At 38.1% G+C, this 20,747-nt stretch overlaps 1 protein-coding gene across 1 annotated transcript in view; it reads right to left on the bottom strand.

Annotated features, from left to right (window-relative positions):
* LOC148013454 (multicopper oxidase LPR1 homolog 1-like) overlaps positions 1–20,747 on the bottom strand; it is a 99,446-nt gene that overhangs the window by 73,491 nt on the left and 5,208 nt on the right. The window contains exons 2-3 of the mRNA XM_087667894.1: positions 15,328–15,414; positions 14,839–15,240 (exon numbers count right to left, since the gene is read on the bottom strand). Of these exons, the coding sequence (XP_087524020.1) occupies positions 14,839–15,240; positions 15,328–15,414 (489 nt within the window). The remainder of the gene's footprint in view (positions 1–14,838; positions 15,241–15,327; positions 15,415–20,747) is intronic.

Raw genomic sequence — 20,747 nt, 5'->3', positions numbered from 1 at the left:
CCTCAAATTCTTGGATGCCACGTTTACCATGCTTGCTACTAAGAGTTACGATTGGTTGGACTTAGGTTTTTTAGACGAGTCTTTAGCAATGGAAGTGCAAACGCTACCTTGCTCTCATGGGAGGAATCTGAGTTCGTATTTCTCAAAACTACCCTTGCAGCTGAGGAAGTCATTGCTACCGAGCTCTCCATTGAACACTTAATGCAAATAGTTTGCTCTTCAACTTCACTCGGAACAAGAAGGCTGCCAAATCATGACCAATGTTGAACAGCAATGCGCCATTAAGACCTTCGAGTATGATCCCACTTACATAGCTCCTACCTCTTTTAGGGTATTGGCCATCACTTGCAATCAATCATTGGAAGATCGTGTCATGAGCCACCCTTACCTAGATCAAGTCCTTACTGAAGAAGAGTTACACATTGCTAGCAAGATCAACTCTGGTGATTTTATCACTAATGTCCTAACCTATATTACACAGGTAGGCACTAGACCTCACGATATGGACCACCGTGCTCAATTGGAATATAACCCACAATTCTATGCTTGGCTTCTGCAAGGTCATGTCCTACCCAAAAGGCACTTGAACGCCCTTAGCCCTTTGCTCTCCAATCCTAGAAAGGATTCAAATCATTCCCAGGGGATGGAGGGGGTAAGGTGGAAAGGAAACAAGCATAAAAAGAAATTTGAAAAAGAAGAAAACAAACATGTCTTAAGCGTCAATCAATGTTGAAATGACAAGACTTAGAATGTGGGAAAAATTATCATGGATATTTTTGAATCATGTGGATTGCTTGAAGCGGAAAGTTTACTCTATACTTAAGCATTTCACATTCTCAAGAACTTTCATGTATGTTTTATCTACCTCTTTGTGGAAGTTGACTCAAGAAAACTAATGGTGGATCATGATATATGACAGGGACCTAAAATGGCAGGGCAAGAGTAAGGTGGCAAGCTCCTATTCATGGAGGAAGAGCAAGCAAAGTACGGCTTGACAATAGAAACAAGGGGTTATAGCCAATTCACATTCAAGCACACCCTAAACCTAGAAGACACCATCATGGAGGAACCGGCTGTAAAACAACTCATGGACCAATGTAGCCTACAAAAGTATGTAGAGAAGGTCGGGCAGGCAATCAATTATAGCAAGTGCATAGAATTTTTTAGGAGCTTCAATGCCGAAAAAAACTATGGCATGGTGACGATAAGGAAAGGAAAAGAAGCCCACCAAGTATAGGTGGAATTGAGCCCTATGATGGTGGAGAAGCCCCTAGGTTTAGTCAGCAGGACACTGAGAAACGCCCAAGAAGGAGGGATGTGTATAACATGCTAGGGATTAGCAAGGCTATCATGTGCACAATGGATGGGATAAACTTGGCAGACATCCCAAATCCTAAAATCAAACTACAGGCAAAGATGGTTCATACCCTCTTCTCCAATCAAAGATACAACGCCATTATGAGCAGAATCAAGGTACCATTTTGCTTGAAAGCATTGCAATTTCTGGATCCCCAAATGAGGTGGATTGGAATGCCTTCATGCAAAAGACCATCAAAAGCTCAGCAAAAGCATTGATCACATTCATAGCAACAGCATGAGGGGAGTCCCTAGCCTTCCAACAAGGTCAACCCTTAAAAAGTCCTCCTCCAAGGCATCCACCATCAAGTGATGGAGTACTGACAACGATCATCCAGAAGGCCTTGAAGGACACAGAAGGAGGTGAAGAGGAAGTAGGGGGAGACCCCTGACCGATTACCACACCTTAAGCAAGAGCAATCCAATGAGAGGATTATAAGTGATAGGAAAGAGTAAGAGACATAGTCTGGGCCAAAGAGAGCCCAAGGTGCCAAAGAAGAAAACCCCATCAAAGCCACAGAAAGAAATAAAAGAAACAATGACATAGGAGGAATAGGCCCCCTAGCTGAAGAGGGCCCAAAGAGAGTCCAAGAGGGTTGGAGAAGAGAGAAAAAGAAAAGTAGAGCAAGAGGCAGAAGAGTTGAGGAGAAGGGAAGATGAAGACATAGCTAAGGCCATGCATAGGTCAGTGAAGGAGATTGTGGGTATGGAAGAGCTAGCCACTATGAGCCCCCGAAGGGAAGGAGAGCCAAGTAGCAGTGTGCCAAGGCCTCAAAAATTGAAGCAGTACCAATAGCATCAAGCAAGGGCAAGGCCCCAATGCACCCCCTCCCATTAATCTTCACATCTCATGCTACGACCACCTCGACTACCCAAGACATTGCAGTTGCTATGGACACTGGCAAGTTAATGTCCATGATGTAGTTTTTGGTAATGAAGATGTAGGAGATAGCTCCAGATTTGGGAGCAAGGGTCCCCACTGAGCTGACATACCAACCGGCAGAGCCGACACCGAGTCTCAACAGGATCTCAAAGGCAGAAGCTTGAGGCCTCCACGACTACAACATCTCCCACGACGCCCACGTCCACAACATATGATGAGTATATCATAGAGCTACTAGTGCAAGCTAGAAAAGTCCAAGGAGGAGAGGAGAGTGGCAATAGTCGAGCTATAGATTAAAAGAGAAGCCTCAACAACACTCAGGTTGGAAGCAACCTGCCAGGTAGCAAAGCATCAATGAGAAATTCAAGAGCTAAAAGAGCACTTGGAAGTAAAGGAAGGAGAAGAAGGAAAGTGGGAAGCAAGGTTGGCTAAGGAGAAACAGAACCTCGTGAGCATGCAACGACTTAATGAGGAGCTAGCAAATTTGTATGAAGAGCTGCAAGGAGATATGAAGAACATCCTGGAGGCAACAGAGGGGCTAGAGGCATCAAGAGAAGAGAGGGCACAAAGATATCAAAAAGAAATAGAAGACTTGAAAAAGAGGACTGCCCTAGAGTTGGATGAATAGGAGAGACTTGAACGAGAAATCAAATACTTGGAGAAAGAGAAAGAAGAAACCATCCAAAAAGCAAACCAAGGGCTGCAGGAGGAGCTAGAGAACCTAGAATAGGAGGTGGAGGAGATAAAAATCATGGCTTAATCTAAAAGACAGCATGGCAGAAAGGAAGCCAAGAAGCCCACGCGCAAAAGAATAAAAATCTATCCTAAAGGCTATCAAAAACATCCATGCAGCTCTTTATGGTGCAACAATCCCAAAAGATAACCGAGGAGCAGTTGAACTACTAGAACAAGGAAAAAAAACACATGCTAGAAGAATGGAATGAACAACAATAGGTGGTAATGATGCTGTCTCAAAGCATGGAGAAGGGCAAGGAGGAATTAAAAGAGAGAGCCAAGCAGTGGGAAGAGAACTACTTTGAACAAGTGCGAGAACTTGCTGAGTACGCCTTGGCCATAGCAGAATGCAAGCGGCTGTTGGCAGAGGCCAGAATTGAAGCTGCAGAAGCAAGTTCAGAGAGGCAAAATGGCAATCCTTCTTAAGCACAATGCTCCATGTAACGCAAGTGGACAACGTCGATGAGGATTTGATGGAGAGGACGATAAGGGAGTTGGAAATGACCACCAAATCCCTTAAGTACGCCATGCAAGAGCATGCTCTTCCAGCCGGCACTAACCTAATGAGAAAATATCCTTCATTGCCACTTGGGTTGTGCTTCATAGCCCAAGTGGCAAAGAAGGATCTGGGATACCAACCTTGATGCATGGATGGCATTCTACGGCACACTTCCTGAAGAAAGGAATGATCCTATCTACCTACCCTACCCTCGCAGGCAAGGAGTGGATTACAATATGGAAGAGCATGGTAGGCATGATAGTTGTGCCATGGCCCACGGCTAATGATGAGGGCTACATTGTTATTCTCTTTTTGTATGAAGGTACTCAAAGACATGAATGATAGCCAATTTACGAGGTGTGGACACCCCTTTTTGTTAACCACGCCTCTAAACGTCAGAGCTAATCTCAAGAGCTATATGCTAAGCTGTGCCTTTTTTAGCAAATCCCTTAGGCTATCCCATGACGCATCATTAGAAGAGGAATGGGGCATAGCCTAAGAACACCCTTGGATCTATAATGTCAATTGTGTTTATCTGTCAAAGAAAAAAAGAGGACAAGAGAAAAATAAATAAATAAGAAAATAAAGAAAAATAAAATAAAATAAAAAAGAAAATAAAAATAAAGAAAAGGAAAAGATAGTCCTTGAAATCATTCGAGTGCCACAATCAGTGCACCTAGGATTTTTTACCTAGCCCCATCCCCCACTTCACACTTGTGGCACCTCAAGGGCAAGACTTCCATACATGTCTCCCTAAGCCGCACACTACACCTACAATGATGCACGAACTGGGTCCTCAAGTGTGGGACAACACTACAGGCTTGCTTGACCTAGCTTCCAGTTCCACTAGCACAACCACAATGCACCACATGGCAAGGTAGACACTCCCCCTAGGTAGCACGCTTCTTTTCTTTTCACGTACAAACAAAGGCAGTAAACCACAACCTCGAAGGCCCGTCATCTACTCCAACCATTCCCGGCCTCCACCCCCTTAATATTTCTGATTGACTTCTCTCCAACAACTGATCCCCACGCATCAGCATCATCAGCTCACCAACCACCCTTCAAATCACCAAGCCCTCATCAACATAGACATGCAAGTGCCATGGGACTGGCACTCGTCTAGGAGGGGGGTAATGTCAACCCCATTTTGAGATGGAGAAAAAGAAGTCCAAGAATACTCCAAATGCGAACACAAAGGAAGAAGCAAGAAGGGAAACAACCAAAGCGTAACGGCAGCCTCAAAAGCTAAGTTGAAGGCAAAAGCGTATTTTTAAATACAAGGTGCCCATAAAACTTTTGTAAAAAATCTCCAAGCTCCCTCTGTGCAAATTGTAAAGGGTAGAGAGCTGTAGGTAAAGAGAAAGAGAAACTAGAAGGGAATGTGAAAAGAGGACCTTGCCACAATAGCCGGTCATGTAAAAAAGGGGATGGACGCCCAAAGGGATAAGAGTTTTGTATATAAACTCAAAAAGTGAATGAGAAACTCATTCTTTGGTGTGTGGCAAAGTGGACTCGTCTTCTTCTCTCCTTCTTTCTTGCTTGTGTGTGCTTGAGAGAGGGAGTTTGAGAGTGTGATGGAGAGAGTGTGAGGGTGAGTGAGAGTGTGAGAGTGTGAGGGAGAGAGTGTGTGAGGGTGAGGAATCGAGGAGAAGAAGCTCTCCATCATCACCTCTCTTATTCTCTTCTCTTGTCTTGTATTGTCTTGTCTTGTGCACGGTTATGGAGGATGGAGCTTGAAGGTGGAGCCTTGAGGTTGCTTGAGCTCACATTGTGAATCGTGGAGCTATCGGTGTGCTTGAGGGAGGAGGTAACTCATTTGGGCATTGAGGTAAGCCCATTACACCCCAGTAGAATCGAAGGCGCGTCGGCTAGGTGAGAGATAGCTATAGGTATTTGCTTGAAACAATAAGCGGTCTATGGGTCTTGGAAGTTGAGCATAAGTCCCCTCTACAGTGGTACGTCAACCCTTCTTCCCATAGGGCAAAATCCCATTCCAATCCCCCTAAAATAATGCAAGTTGGGTTTCCTAATATCTAGTGGTTGTTCATTTACCTATTTATGAACGTAAATTTTTTCCTTTTGAGAAAAGCTCTCAATTTACTGATTCCACCCAACCGTAGGTCTGGACTTGTAGGGGATCCATCCTCCCACTTTTAAATACCTAATTACCTACCACTTTAGGTTTGACATATTAAAATGGCTTCTTTGATTATCTCTTGACACAAATTCATTACACGTCTTTATTTCATGACACAAAAACATTGTAAAGAAATTCTTTCTCTATTATAGTTCCTTTAAGAAAAATATCTTTTTACAATATTTCCTATCCTGGTTGGACATAATATCAACCCGAAGGTATTATTCTCACAAAGTTCAATTTCTAGACTAGTATTGGAACTTCTAGGATACTATCTAGGTTTGAAGAGGGTGATTGACAATTTGTAAGAGTCTCAAGAGTTTGTGACCAGAGCCCCTTGGCATCCTCACCTCCTCCTGCCAACTAGAAATCCCTACAGTATGACCTTTTGCATCGTGATTAGTCTATACTCACCAACGCAAAAAAAAAATAAAAAACCATTTGAGTAGTTTTTATTCATGCTAACCTTGGGGAGGTTTAGCACAATCAAAGAACATTGCCTCAATCACCGGTGTTCTCTATGCCTATAGGAATATTACCTCAATCGGTAATCTATCCTAGTTATCCATTTTTTAGCTTGATAATTTAGGAAAGATCAATACCTAATTTACAATCACAAACAACTTACTTCAAATTTATTATACACAAACTTTCAACAAATTATTTCCAAGACAAACCCCTTTTCTAAAATAACAATATCATGGCTAAACTTACTGTAAGTGGCCATATCTTCCAATAATCTTCTCGGATTACTCTCCCCTTGGGATCTAGCCTGAGATAAACTTAAAAAAGAGTTTGTTGTCCTAGACTTCTATTTTTTAGAGCAATTTCCATGATGATCTTTTCCTTTTTCTTAACAGAGTTTTGTGGGTCCTTGTCTAGTGATAATTTACTAGTTCCAAAATTCTTGGTTATTTTTATTATGGAAAGTATTTTCAAAAATTTCATCTCGTGACTTTTTTTCAAAGAATTAGCATTCGTGTTTATTGATTAGAGGTTCCAATCACTTCAATACAAGTCAAACTTTTGACTTTTTAGAATATATATTATTGCAAAAATCTTAGTCCTCGAATCTAGTTCTTGGAAAAATCCTATTTTTATGCAAAAAAATCATAAACTCTTTCGCAAAATTTAGTATTTTCCTTATATCCTATTCCTAGTACATCTCGTATAAACCCAAATTATTCCTTGGAATTTGGGGTTAAGAAATTTTCAAGGATTTTTTTAATGCATGAGATTTCAAAAAAAATGTCATATTCTTTACAGATACAGCTTTTTGTTACCATCCCATAGGATGGTGATCTATTTGTTGTCTTTAATATTTAAATTAATTATTTATTTTGATGCTTAGGGATTTATGATGAGCCCTTGGTTGATGTTGGTATTCGCAGCTTCATTTGTAATCCCAATACTCGCCATGTCGTTTGTAGTAGTTGCCCCTGCAACGTTATTAGCACCTTCCACTTTCGTGACCTTCATAATTTTCTTCTTTGGGGCCATGGTCTTTGATCACGAGATTGTAGAGAAGACTTTGACAAACAATAGAGTTTTGGGTTGTCACAATTGGATTGATGGAGATGGCAATTATTAGAAATTGAGAGAAAATCAAGTAGAGTCTCGATTCTACAGGGGAGTGAAGGTAAAAGAGATAGGATTTGATTTTGGGAGCCGACAAAGTATCCTCCTTGTCTTTTCACAAGAATTTCCTCTCCCACCCCCCTCTTACCTCTCTCTCGATCTTCTCTCTTGGCTCGAGAAGAGCCTCTTCTCTTGGTTCAAGCTAATGTCCTCAACAGCTCCTCATGCTCCATATTTATAGCTAAATTGAAAGGGGAGGGTTCATGGGTTGTGGCCAAGAAGAGGAGTTCTTTATGGAGGCCATCTTGCCAATCTAGCTATCTGGAAGCTTTCAAGATACAATCTGATGTTGGCAATCTAATATTTGAGGTCAAAAAAAGCTGCCAGAGATGCCATGATTAATTCGCTGGCTTTTGGGTGATCTTGCTTCAATCTAGCTCTTGTCGAAATGAGAGAAGGGGGAGATTGCTTGGAGTCTTATGCTGAGATTTAGGAGGAGAATTTAGGTTTTTTTTCCCTGATTTAGATTTCCCAATTTGAGAAGGGAGAGAGAGATGGCATTGTTTTCACGAAAAGGAGGAGAGGGGGGCAGTGCCAGTTTGTCGACTTCTTCTCCTTCTTAAGTTTTGTTTTCTTTTTAAAGTGTAAGGGCTTTTTTTCCCTTTCTTCCTTAGTCTCCACAAGTCAAGTTCTTGACTACTCAAGTTTTAAACGCATTTGGTCGGTTTCAGACTTATGAGCCATAACTATTGTGCATATGGCAATTCTCGTGTAGGGATGTTTGCAGCCGTATCGGTCCCTTGGAAGGTGTCAGTATACGGGATATAGATTATTTTAGTCGAGACTCCACTTTTTTGATAGTCTAAACTCTAAAATCTTAATTACATGAAGTTGGGAAAGTCAAAACATCACATCATTGTCTTTCCAATCACCAATGGCTTTGTTGGTGAGTGTTTAATTAAACTCACAACTTTTTCTTGAAATTCAAAAGGTTGACTTATTCCTTCATTAAATTGCAAGTTGAGTTAAAGAAAATAGAAGCAATTGAGAATAAGTCTAGTTTTGAAGGTGGATTTATACTAGTAAGAATTATTCAAGTGACTACAAATTAATGTGATAATGTGAGCAATGTGGCCAGTGCAACTTGTATAATTTATGCACACCATGATCTATATGACATATGGAGTAAGGTAATTTATGCTATTAACATGATGTGCTATTTAGCATATATTGAAGGTGGAAATTTAGTATCTAACATTGATTACATTTATCTTGAAAGGTATCTTCTAATATCCTTTTCTCTTTCTTGAGATTTTGCCTTGGTAGTAGACCTCCCTTTCATGATAACTGTACTAAAACTTTTAGTGCCTATGATGTTTTTATTCACCTCCTCAATAAGCAAGTTGCTCTTAACATTTCCATTAGTCAAACCACTTAGAGAGGTACTAAATTGCTAGTAGCTATCTTAAAAGTATTTTGAGTGTTATAGTTAAAGTAATAAGCAAGAATATGGCTTTGATAGAGTCCTTAAAAGCAATCTTTTGAGCTAAAAATTAGCTAAAAATAAAATTGAGCTCATTAAATGACTAGATATTGGTGTCCCTCTTTTATGTGAAGAGCATTGTGAGAAGAACTAATGGTGGGATGTAGAGTTAATGGAGAGAGAGAGAGAGAGAGAGAGAGAGTACAAGAATGTCTAACTGGACACTCAATTATCCTTATTCTTCATTATCTTCATTAATATATGATTATATAGTGTGTACTAGTACAAGGGGTGCGTGCTTAGGCCTTTACCCTAACAACTTGCCACCTAAATGCCAAATTGTTTTTAAGGTAGAATAAGTGGTGAAGATACTCTCCAATCACCTTAACACTATGCAGTCTCCAAAGCACTTAAAAGGTAAACCCTTTCTAATAAGATATGTAGGATTTTCATCCATATGCATCTTAACAAGATCAATCCATTTGTGCTCAAGCACATGCCTAATGAAGCGATACTTCACAACAATGCTATTTATCTCTATATGAAATATGGGATTCCCCTACCATTTGGATGGCACTCCAAATATCATTATGCAAGGTGGATAACTCTCTTGAAATATCCAAATCTACCACTAGATGAGTAAGCCATACAAGTATTCCTTACATGTTTTAGTGGCTATAGCATATACAACCTCAATGTTAAGTAAGGCCCTATATGGCTACAGTCAAGAGACCCATGAGACTTCACCTCTTGTGAATGTGAACACAAAATTTGTTATAGAATTCCTAGAGTCCATATCCCTACAAAATATTATCTACATGCCCAAGGACAAATTCTTCCTTTCTTCCAAAGCAAATGCACATAGCTCTAATGGGTCCCATTAAAGTATCTCATGATACTCTTCACTACTTCCCAATTCTTCTTGCTAGGATTTGAGATAAACTTGCTAACCGGTCCCATTGCATACGCAATGTCTAGTCATGTAGCTACCATAGCATACTTCAGCTATCAATTGCATTTAAAGAATGATAAAATAACTTGGCCATTTTGTCCTTCTACTCATTTGATTTAGAGCTATCCTCTTGGCTCAATGTTCAATATGGAGACAAGAGAACATTCATAGTCTTTCCCCTCTTCAAATGAAAATACTAAAGTACCTTCCCAATGTACTCCATTTGAGGTAGATAGTGAACATTTTCATGTATTTGTTTCATAATAAGCATGCCAAGAATATGATTTCCTTTCTCCAAGTTGTTTGTGTTAAAGGTTTCATGCAACATTTTCTTCAATACATCCACATTGTACATCAACCACATAAAGGATTAGGAACATAAGGCTACCATCCATAGCCTTTCCTATGTATAAACAACCATTTTCAAACTTGTTATACCATTCTCCTTGGGAGCTTGCTTCAATCCATATAAGCTTTTATGGAACTTACATAACTACTATTCCTTTCCTTGCACAAAAAACCCTTTTATGGAGCTTACATAACTCCTATTTCATATAAACTTTTATTGAAGCTTGCATACCTAGTATTCCTTTCTTGATAAAAAACCCTTTTGGCTAGTGCATAAAGATATCTTCATGTAAATTTCCATGCAAGAAAGCTATCTTAGCATCCATTTGTATAAGCTTTGTATCCTCCTTGGTAGCCAATGTAAGCACTATACAAAGACTTGCCATCAAATTCTATATCCTTATTAAATCTTTCCACTACCAATCTTGCCCTATAATTAGGCAATGCATATTATGGAGATACTTTCATCTTATAAACCCATTTTCATGGTAATGCATGCTTACCCTTAGGTAAACAAACCAACTCCCAAGTGGCATTCTTAACCACAGTGTTTATCTCTAATTGCATGGATAGCCTTGTTCCCTTTATGATTGTCATTCTTGGACATAACATGAAGGCTCTCCTTAATTTGTAACCATGACATGATCTAGAAATGGAGTATATCTCTTTACTGGTCTAGAGACTCTCATAAATCATGTCAACATTGGCTTAACCTAAGCACTTGCCTATCACAATTGAGTTTCCTATTGTATGTGAGGTTTCCCACCTATTGGTGGCACTCCTATCTCAATATTTTTTAGCTATCCTAGACCTACATGATGTGGGACACATTGTACATGTTGCTATTATGGTGAATGTCCATTCTCTTGGAATACTACAATGTGTATCTCAATAGTCTTTATGGATTGTTTATGCATCTCCTCCTTATTGAAGATAACATCATGGTTATACATGTTTTTAGCCTTTGGGTTCCACAAAGAGTGTCCCAACTCTCTTGAATCACCATATCCTCAAAAAATGCATTTTCTAGACTTAGGATCGAGCTTGTTCCATTGTCCTTCAAAATATGCATATAAACTATAGAACCAAACACATGTGAGTGATCAAAAGAGGATTTCTTTCCAAACCACACCTCTTCAAGATTTTTGCCATCCAATGACTTGATGGATAATTTTTTAGCTAGGTTTTTAGGAGTAGTCAACTCCCTCTTGATACCCCACACCTCACAAAATTTTTGGAAGATATGAGGAACATAATACCAATCATTATAAATCCTTAAGCATTTTAGCTTCTTACCTAATTGGCTTTTCACATAAGGCAAGAACTTTTGGAATGAATCAAATATCACTCTTTTTATGGCAAGGATAAGCTCACCATTTTCTCCTAGCATCATCAATGTGTGTAACAAATAAGATGCTCCTCCCAATGAGATTGTAGGCATAGGCCCACACACATCAATATGTAGTATTTCTAGTGGTTTGGATTTCTTTATACCAAGTCTCTCCTTATGAAACATTTTAGCTTGTTTTCCATACGTGCAATACTCTCACATCTCTAACTCTAGAAATGTAAAAGGAAAATTCTTGCAAACAAGAAATATATTCATTCTAATTGTTTACATATGATCCAAAAAGGTGATGTCAAAGTGATACAAATGACTTCTCAGTCATGGCTACAATATGATCCTTTGTGACTGGACACATGCAAAGAGTGAACATTGCTAGACTTTAGCCCTCTAGCAACAATAAGTGACCCTTTGCATATCTTCCAAGAGTGACTACAAGACTATAATGAAGGGACCTGAGAGGAGAGAGAAAGAAGAGAGAGAGGACTATAGAAGACAAAGAAATACGACATGAGAGAGCATGTGGGAAGAGGTAAGAGAAACACTAGGAGAAGAGAGAGAAACAAAGAAAAAGGAAGGAGAAAGAAGCCATGAAAGTTGTAGGAGAGAGATTAAGGAAAGTGACTTGTAATATTATTCAATGGTGCAAAATGACAAGTCCCTGACACCTTTTATACTTGCCCATGTGACAAGTATTATCCCCTCGTTTTTCACTATTTATTGTCCTATTTTCCATACTTTACATTCCATCCCCACTCAAAAGAAGTTTTTGTCCTCAAAAATAATTTGGGACTTATTACAATGGCTAAAATATAAGGAAGATAAGAGTACTATTCTATTACAATGGCTACAAGAATGGAAAACCAAGTCACCACACATATAACCATTTAAGATGATAAAGCTAAGAACATAGCCACCGTATCTCCATGAAAAGGCACTTGCAAACAATAGACAACATGATGTCTAATATAGACCCTATTGTAGTAAAAATGAAATAACTATTGATCAGCGTATCCAAATCAAGCATGCCATATTTCAAAATAAATCTTATTTGATAACTTCATCCTAGGTAGATCTTGATTCTCTATAAGCAAATCAAAATTAAAATTGTTCTAAAACATTAAGTTGTATGGAAACTACATACAGTAAGACAAAGCTAAAAGTGACTAGTTCAATCAACAGAGCCTTTAAAGGATAAAAAAATTTCCCCAAGATGTATGTAGGTCTAAACAAGATCCAAAATCAATCCCTTATCATCCTCCCTAATTGAAAGGTATTCCAACATAATGATTATCAAAGGTGAGAAAATTGTCATCAATCACATGCTTCTTTACCACCCGGATCAAATGGGTAGAAAGAAATATCCCCATAATCACATCCATAATCCCTTGGGTCATAAGGAAGCATGATGCCATCATCATCTTCATGTACATCCACATCATATGCAACCAAATCATAGTACCCATTGTGAAAGACCTCATAAGCATATGCATATGCATCAAAAGGAGTATACTACTCTTCTCTTGGTTGTTGTGGACCTTGATTATGAGTATAAGTTGATGCATATCCTTAATAAGTACATCATGAGATTGCTAAAAGTCTTCAGAATCTTCATATTTAGCATACCCATCTACATCCACAAATGGCCCATGTGGTTCTTTACCTACTACATCTTCCTCATGTTCATTTTTATGTTCATTATCCTCTCCTTGATCATCTTCTTGCTCTTCACCTTGGTCATTGTCTTCTTCTTGTTCATCTTCTTGTTCTTCATCCTCCTCATTGTCCTCTTCTTCATCATCAATACCTTGAATAAGCAAAGAGTTCATCATTATGTTTGTTTAACCCCCCATAAACATGTTATCCAAGTTTATTGGAGTAATGCTCTCCATCATGACATTATACAAGTTCATTGAAGCAATGCTCTCCATCATAACATGGTATAGAGTATTCATGATGCCCATGATCTTTTGTCGTAAATTTAATTTTTATCTTCCATTTGACCCTCATCATGATTGCCTTTAGCAAGATCGCCTTCATTCTCTTCACATGCTGCCTCTTCACACTTGGACATGTGACCATGATGCTCCAATGAAATGCTCACATCCTGTACAAATGGCTTGATTTTGACCCTTATGACTGCACCAAGTAGCATTCACAATGCAAGTATTTTCCTTTTCAAGCCAATATTATTTAGCAAAAATGTTTTATGCCATCTCCACACAAGCGTGAAGATCCTCATTATAAGTACAAAGATATAGTATGAAAGAAACATATTCATTGGTCTTAGTGGAGCCTATCTCAAGTAGCTTTCCTAATGAAGTCATGCCTTTTGCAATTCCCCATGCCAATTGCTCGTCCAACATGACAATTTCCCATCCAACAAAGTCCACTAACAAATTCTCTATTAGAATAGGTGGAAAAATGAAAAGATACTAAAGAAAACACACATGCAATGGATGAGCAAGGTAAATACCATAGCTTTGATATTGATGAAGATAATAAAAGAGAAGAGCAAAACGCGAAGTACACGACCATAAAATGGATAAGTGTGTGTACTAGGAAAAAGGAAAAATATCTTGAGGTGGGAAAAAATCCATGTGATTGGAATAAATTCTCTATTAGAATATGTGGAAAAATGAAAATATACCAAAGACAACACACATGCAATGGGTAAGCAAGGTAAATATCATAGCTTCGATATTGAAGATAATAAAGGTAAAGAGAAAAATGAAAAGTACACAACCATAAAATGGATGTGTGTGTGTATTAGGCAAAGGAAAACATCTCTTGAGGTGGGAAAAAATCCATGTGATTGTATGTGGCTTATACATCATTATTATACTATACTGTACAAATAATGGCATCCTATAATGTTGATCTCTCCCTATGTCCTTGTGTTTTCGAGTGTGAGTTACATTGAGACATTTTCCAAGTCCATTTTGTTCATTCCTATACTTTGTCCTAGTGCCTTGCTACTTATATAGACACTTATGCACATCTCAACTCCTAGGTTGCCTATTTTTATCACTCAATTGTATCGCTTGCATGACCTATTTTTATTTAGCCTCTTTTTTCCTTAATAATTTTGTGATAAGGCAAGATTACACTTCAATGCCTTCAACAAAATAAATGATTTGGAAGTCTTCCCCCCTAGATTTTGCACTAGCTTATCACCAAGATTAGCTATGATTTTTCACTGGATAAGCTTATCACATTTGAGATAAACAAGTCCTCTCTAGATTTTTTCAATCTCTTTAAGATAACTCCAAAAATACATTCGAGTATTGCCTCGTTGTGAATACAACCTTGGATTTCTAAGTTATAATCCTAATTCTTTGATTTCCATATATCAATATTGATGTGTGAAGTTATATTACATTGATAGTGATCATCATATTCCACCTTTTAGATTGAGGAAAATTTAGCATTTTGATAAGTACTTGCATTCACTCACACAAAACAACTAAATTGTTGTGATTAACGCTTATCTCAAAAGGTGGGAGAGAGTGCACTTACTTGGAAAACTAGTGGAACCTCAAATGGACCACTTGGAAGGTTCAAAAAAGACTCCTCAAAGGGGGATCTCAAAATGTACAATCCAAGAAGGCCAGCTGCCATATTTAGTCTATTCATTCCAATTGTGTGGTCATGATACCATAATGTAGTTGGTGGTTGTTCATTCGAGTAATGGTAGGTTTGTGTTATGAAGCTTGATCCATTTTCTCCTTGAGATGTAAACCATGCATCTGGGTTTCCATCTGAATAACTGATTGTCTCACCTCCATGCAAATGTACCACCATGGCTACCCCTCCATGTCTTGGTCTTGGAATGTTTAATGTGTAATCAATTGGCAATATATGCTCTTTATCTTCTATGTAGTTTTTCCATGTTACATCAATAGGAACCCATCTCTGACCCTACATACAAATATTGGCTTCAAGATAGTATATTCTATTTTCTTAAACCTTGGATAGTAATTCAATGAATATAGTGTGCCATCTTACCTCGATTGTTGGGCCTGGATAACATGCATCTTCTTGGGATGTTCCAAATGCATATAGTGTTGTTTTTGGCAAGTCTCGATGTAGCTTCTGATAATAAGTAAAGCTAGCATGTAAGATACGCATGGCACAACAAAACAAGAAATGTTAAAGAAAGCATTAGAACTATAGAAAAGATGGAGAGAATTTATTACAAAAAAATAATTCTCTAAGGTACAACGGTATTAGAAATGTTCCAAGAAAAGGGTGTTTGAAACTTACAAACATAATATCTAGTTGGAAATTTGACTAGTTTCCCTTGAAATGCACAGATTGGGATGAGTTAGAAAATCCTACAAGCACTAAATGATTGCTTAATTCATAAACACTAAGAAGCCATTAGACATCAAATGACATGGAGGAGTGATAGGATAGTGTAAGAAAGTCACTTTGACCTCTTAAATGGTAAATTCACCTCAAAAACTCTTATATCTAATTGACATTATGCAACTTGCTCAAACATACAATAAAGATTTGGGATGCTTGCTTTAATAATTACAAGGTTTCTCATAGTCACTCAAGTACAACAAGGGCTTCTAGAGGTCAAGATTTCTCCTATTTTTCTTCATATGCAATCCAGTTTTTTATCATAAAAACCAGTTCAGACAAGTACTATAGGTACAAGACATGGACAGTGACTAACAGTGGCATGCAGGACATCTACAATTGGAAGAAGACTTAATCTGGAGATCTTTGGGATAGATATAGTGGGGGAAGGACAAAATAGCAAGTTGTCATCAAACTTTCATGTAAATTTTGGAGGTATTTGGTAAAATAGGTACTAACTGGTCCAGGATAAGACTTAACCTCGGATACTTTTTTGGAGTAGAGCTTTCTTCTCCTTCTCTTTCAAGCTTTTGGCTAAAGCTTCCATGGTGGCTACCAAGAAATGCAACATCATGCTCTCCAATAATCTTTTCTTCTTGTCTAACCATGGTGCAACGATTCTTCAGCCCTTGAGCATCAGATAGAGCACCATTGAGTGACAAGTGATGAAGCATAGGTACCAAGAAATAGCCCAAAAAATACTCCAAAATTTGCACTGATTTTCTGCTCTCAGTCCACATTCTACAACATGCAACAATAATTTGCCTATAGATTGTTTAAGAATTGAACCATTACTTGGCATTGTATTCAGTAAAAGGACAAGCCTTGAAAGTCACTGATCTTCCTCTCTTCTCTCTGAAACCCTAATACATAGCAGGGCACCCATTACTTCAGATAGGAAAGCTTCTATTTCTTCAACCTTTGGCTCTTCTTGAACTTCAAAGTTTCTTTACCATCATTTTCAAGTAGGATGGACTCAAGATTGAAGGCATTGCAATGATTTCAACATATTGAGGTTCTTGAAACTCATATTGAAGGATAATTTTGGGACTTTTCTTCAAGAGGCTTGAATATTCAATATTCAAGTGTTCTAGCAAGCCTGGGGCATTGATTCTTCTCATGGGCTCAATCATGTTTGAGCTTATATGGGCTGATCTTATGGAGTTTTCAAGCTTTATGCTGGATTCATGGTGGATTATGGAGGGCTCTTCTAATGTTTGGATTGAAGCTGGCATCAATTATCTTCTTCAAGCTTGATCAAGGTATTCCACTTAATCTCTGAAATCTCTCAATAATCTACTTCCTTAAGCTTTTTCACTTGTTGATGAGATATTATTGGTCAATCAATCCTCTAAATTCATCAATAGACTAGAGATTAGTATTCTTATCATTAATCAGAGCCTATTACATTGAATCTCGACATTCATTTCAATCTTGTTCCATCATGGATATCATTTACAATGTTTTGATGCATAACCTTGACTTGATTGTCTGATTTTTTTAAACCCAAGATTGAAATATTGTAAAGGGTAAGTACTAGCAATTAGTGAGTCACTGAATTACATTAGTAAGACCCTTAGCCAACCACTTATTTCTTCATTTTGAATTTTCATTGATCAATCATGCATATTATGGAAGGATGAATGAAAATTTCAATAATGCATATCATGCTGATTGATTAGAGTAGCATGCCACTGCCATGTTGATACTCCCATCGAGGAAAAGGTGGATACCAAGGGAGATAGTGGGATAATAGAGAGGTGACCCTCCCCCACTATTAAAGATCTCGAAGGGGTGCAATAAACGGACCCAAGGACCTGCAATTTTATCCCTCACACATGTACAATGAGTGGAGAATTGAAGATTGAAGCACTTTTGAAGTCTCAAGTACCATCTTCATCAGTGAAGTACCCTATAGGGATTTACAGGACACTATAGGGTATATACAGGTTATTACAAGTACCATCTTCATTAGTGAAGTACAGATGTAGATACTACAAGTTTCCCATAGGTTCTATCTAGCTTCCTATAGGATTTGGTAGCCAATTAGACATTATCATTTTACTCTCACAAGTGGAAACAATGTATTTATAGGTTTAAACAGGGTGCTCACAGGGTGTAGACCTAGACAATTCAGCCAAAGAGATTGAATTGTAAAAAATTTTGTTCTAAACCTATTATGACATGCTATAGCTCATCCTGGAGAGGGCATAATTGGCACAAATTTGAATCAAAAATTTTGGGAATCGGAGTTTCTTAGCTTAAGTTATAGCCAGTTTTCTAATAGGGGGTATTGCATGACTATCCTACCATGGTAGGTCATAAGGGGAAGAGTAAGGCCCATGATGAGTATGCTCAGCAAATGAGAGATTCTATGCTAGAAAATACACCTCAAGAGAGCTCTAAATATCCTCAAATGCAAGGAGAAATCGGTACACTTAATAATGCCATGTGTGAACATGAGAATAGGCATGCTCAAAGGCATATGGAGCTATTATCTAGAGTGGAACATATGGTATTATCTACTAATCAAACGAAGTCTTCCATTGAGAAGTTGGTAATTCCACTACCAAAAGAAGGCATCAATTGACAAATTAGTAGAATCCAATGCTCAAATAATTTCTCAATTCTCCCAATGGATGCAAATGCCAATGGGAACCAAGGAAGCTAAGAAGAAAGCTCATTCAAATAGTGAACCTTCAGTCCCACTTCAACCAGCTAACCAAAATGGTCAAGGTCATGGTATCATTGGATGAAGGGGCACTCCCAATAGTCAATATGAAGTAAATGAGACTTCACAAAGGTATGATGCCTATTTGGGTAGTTTGAATGGTGCTAATTCCCAAGCTTCTACCATCGAAAAGGTTTCACACTAGTTCTCAATCACCTATTGGAAGAGCACAATCTTATTTTGGAGGTTCCATGCCCACTAACCATGAGCAATCTAATTTGGGACAACAAGCCTTTCATGAGAGGTAGTTAAAGGATAAGACCATTTTGGCAAAGTATAATGGGCCATCAACTTCACCATCCGATCTAGAGAAATGGATTTCAAAATTGGAATCCTATTTTGATATATTCCCTAGAACTCATGATATAAATATTCATTTTGCATCTTTACATTTGGAAGGATTTGTACATACTTGGTGGAGATATATTAAGAAAGAGAATATACTTATAGAGAAGTGGGACGCATTCAAGACACTTATGGATGAAGTCTTTGTATCTCCTCTCGAAAAAGAGAAATTGGCACAAAGATGTTATGGATTAGATCAAAGAGGCCTAGGTGTGCAGGATTATACAAACCAATTCCTTAACCTTACCATGTATGTAGAGAGCATTAGTGATGAAGCTAAAATCCACAGGTATATGTATGGTTTAGAACCTTCTTTATCATGCTAATATTATGGTGCAAAACCCTACCAATCTTTTCAAAGCTATTGAGCTTGTGGAACGTTATGGAAGAAAGTATAGAATGGAGTCTCCATTTCAGCCGAGTTATGGACAACCAATGACTAATTTTAAAATAGGGACATGTTGGCAATGTTTATGGTAGCAATCATGCACCAAATGGGACCTTAAGAGTGCCAACTTATCTATCATTCAATGCTTCAAGACCTCAAGGCAATTTCAGGACAACAAATAATCCAAAGTTTGATCTTAAGCAAGGGGATGGCAAGTTTAAATCTACTTCAGCCATTATTAATCCAAAGTCTACTCATATGGACCTCTACAAAGAAAGGAAGGAAAAATACTTAGGCTTCAAATGTGGAGAAAATTATACAACTAATCATGCAACAAAGTGTGTATACAAAAGTGCAAAATTCAAGGCTCACAATATGTTAGTCTTTGAAGATTCAAACGATGACACTGATGAGGTCAATGAATTTGTAACTACCATTGAAAATGAGGATGTTGAGGAGGAATTTGGTCAAGAAAAATTTTATATCCTACCGACACTTTTCCTTTTGATCTAGCAGTAGTGTTCTTTTTTATCTAGGAGAAACTAATGATGAGCTGCTTGCTGCCACTAATTGTTTCATTTCCATGTGTATTGATTAGAGGGATCTAAACAAGATCACAGCGGTGAAGAATAGGTACCCAATACCTAGAATTGATGATTTGCTTGATGAGCTCAAGGGGGGCTAGATTCTTTACAAAGATTGACTTGAGGTCAATGTATCGTCAAATCTATATGCAAGAGGGTGATGTAATCAAGAGACTGCCTTTAGGACTAATCAAGGGCTATACTATTTTCTAGTGATGCCATGTGGGCTTACTAATGCTCCAGCTATCATTTCAAAGTCTGATGAACAAGATATTACACCCTTTCCTCTTTCAGTTTGTCCTGGTCTTCTTTGATGACATTTTGATTTACAACAAGACTCTTCATGACCACTTATCACATACGAGGAAGGTTTTTGATGTGTTGAGGCATCATTGACTCTTTGCTAAGGAGAAGAAATGCTCTTTCATGTAGACTAAGGTGGAGTACTTGGGACATATTGTTAGTGAAAAAGGGATCCAAGCTAACTCCAAGAAGGTACAATGTGTTAAAGGTTGGCCAACACCTACTACCACTACTTCACCTAGAGGGTTTCTTGGTCTATCCTCATTTTATTGTTGATTCATTAAACATTATGCAACTATTGCAACTCCTTTGACTGACATGTTAAAGAAAGAAGCTTTCTTTTGGGATGCACTTGCAAATAATAGATTCAACCAATTAAAGAAACTCCTTACTTCTGTCTCTATTCTAGTATGCCTATATTTTTCAAAGGATTTTATAATACAATGTGATGCCAATGGCCGAGGCATAGAATATGTTTTGTTACAGAAGCGTGGAGTAATTTCCTTTGAAAGACACAAGCTTATAGATAAGAAAATGACTATGAATGTCTATGACAAGAGATGTGGGCTATCTTACATGCAATGAAGAAATGGCACCATTATTTCTATGGCAGCTACTTTAGAGTTCAAAGTGATCACATGGTCCTTAAGTATTTCCTTACTCAATCCAATCTTACTCCTAAGCAACGTAGGTGGGTAGCTACACT

The sequence above is a fragment of the Lygodium microphyllum genome, chromosome 26 (assembly GCF_053477565.2).
Source record: "Lygodium microphyllum isolate KBCC chromosome 26, Lygodium_microphyllum_v1.1.10, whole genome shotgun sequence".
In the NCBI taxonomy this organism is placed as follows: domain Eukaryota; kingdom Viridiplantae; phylum Streptophyta; class Polypodiopsida; order Schizaeales; family Lygodiaceae; genus Lygodium; species Lygodium microphyllum.
This window is presented reverse-complemented; position numbering and strand designations above follow the sequence as displayed.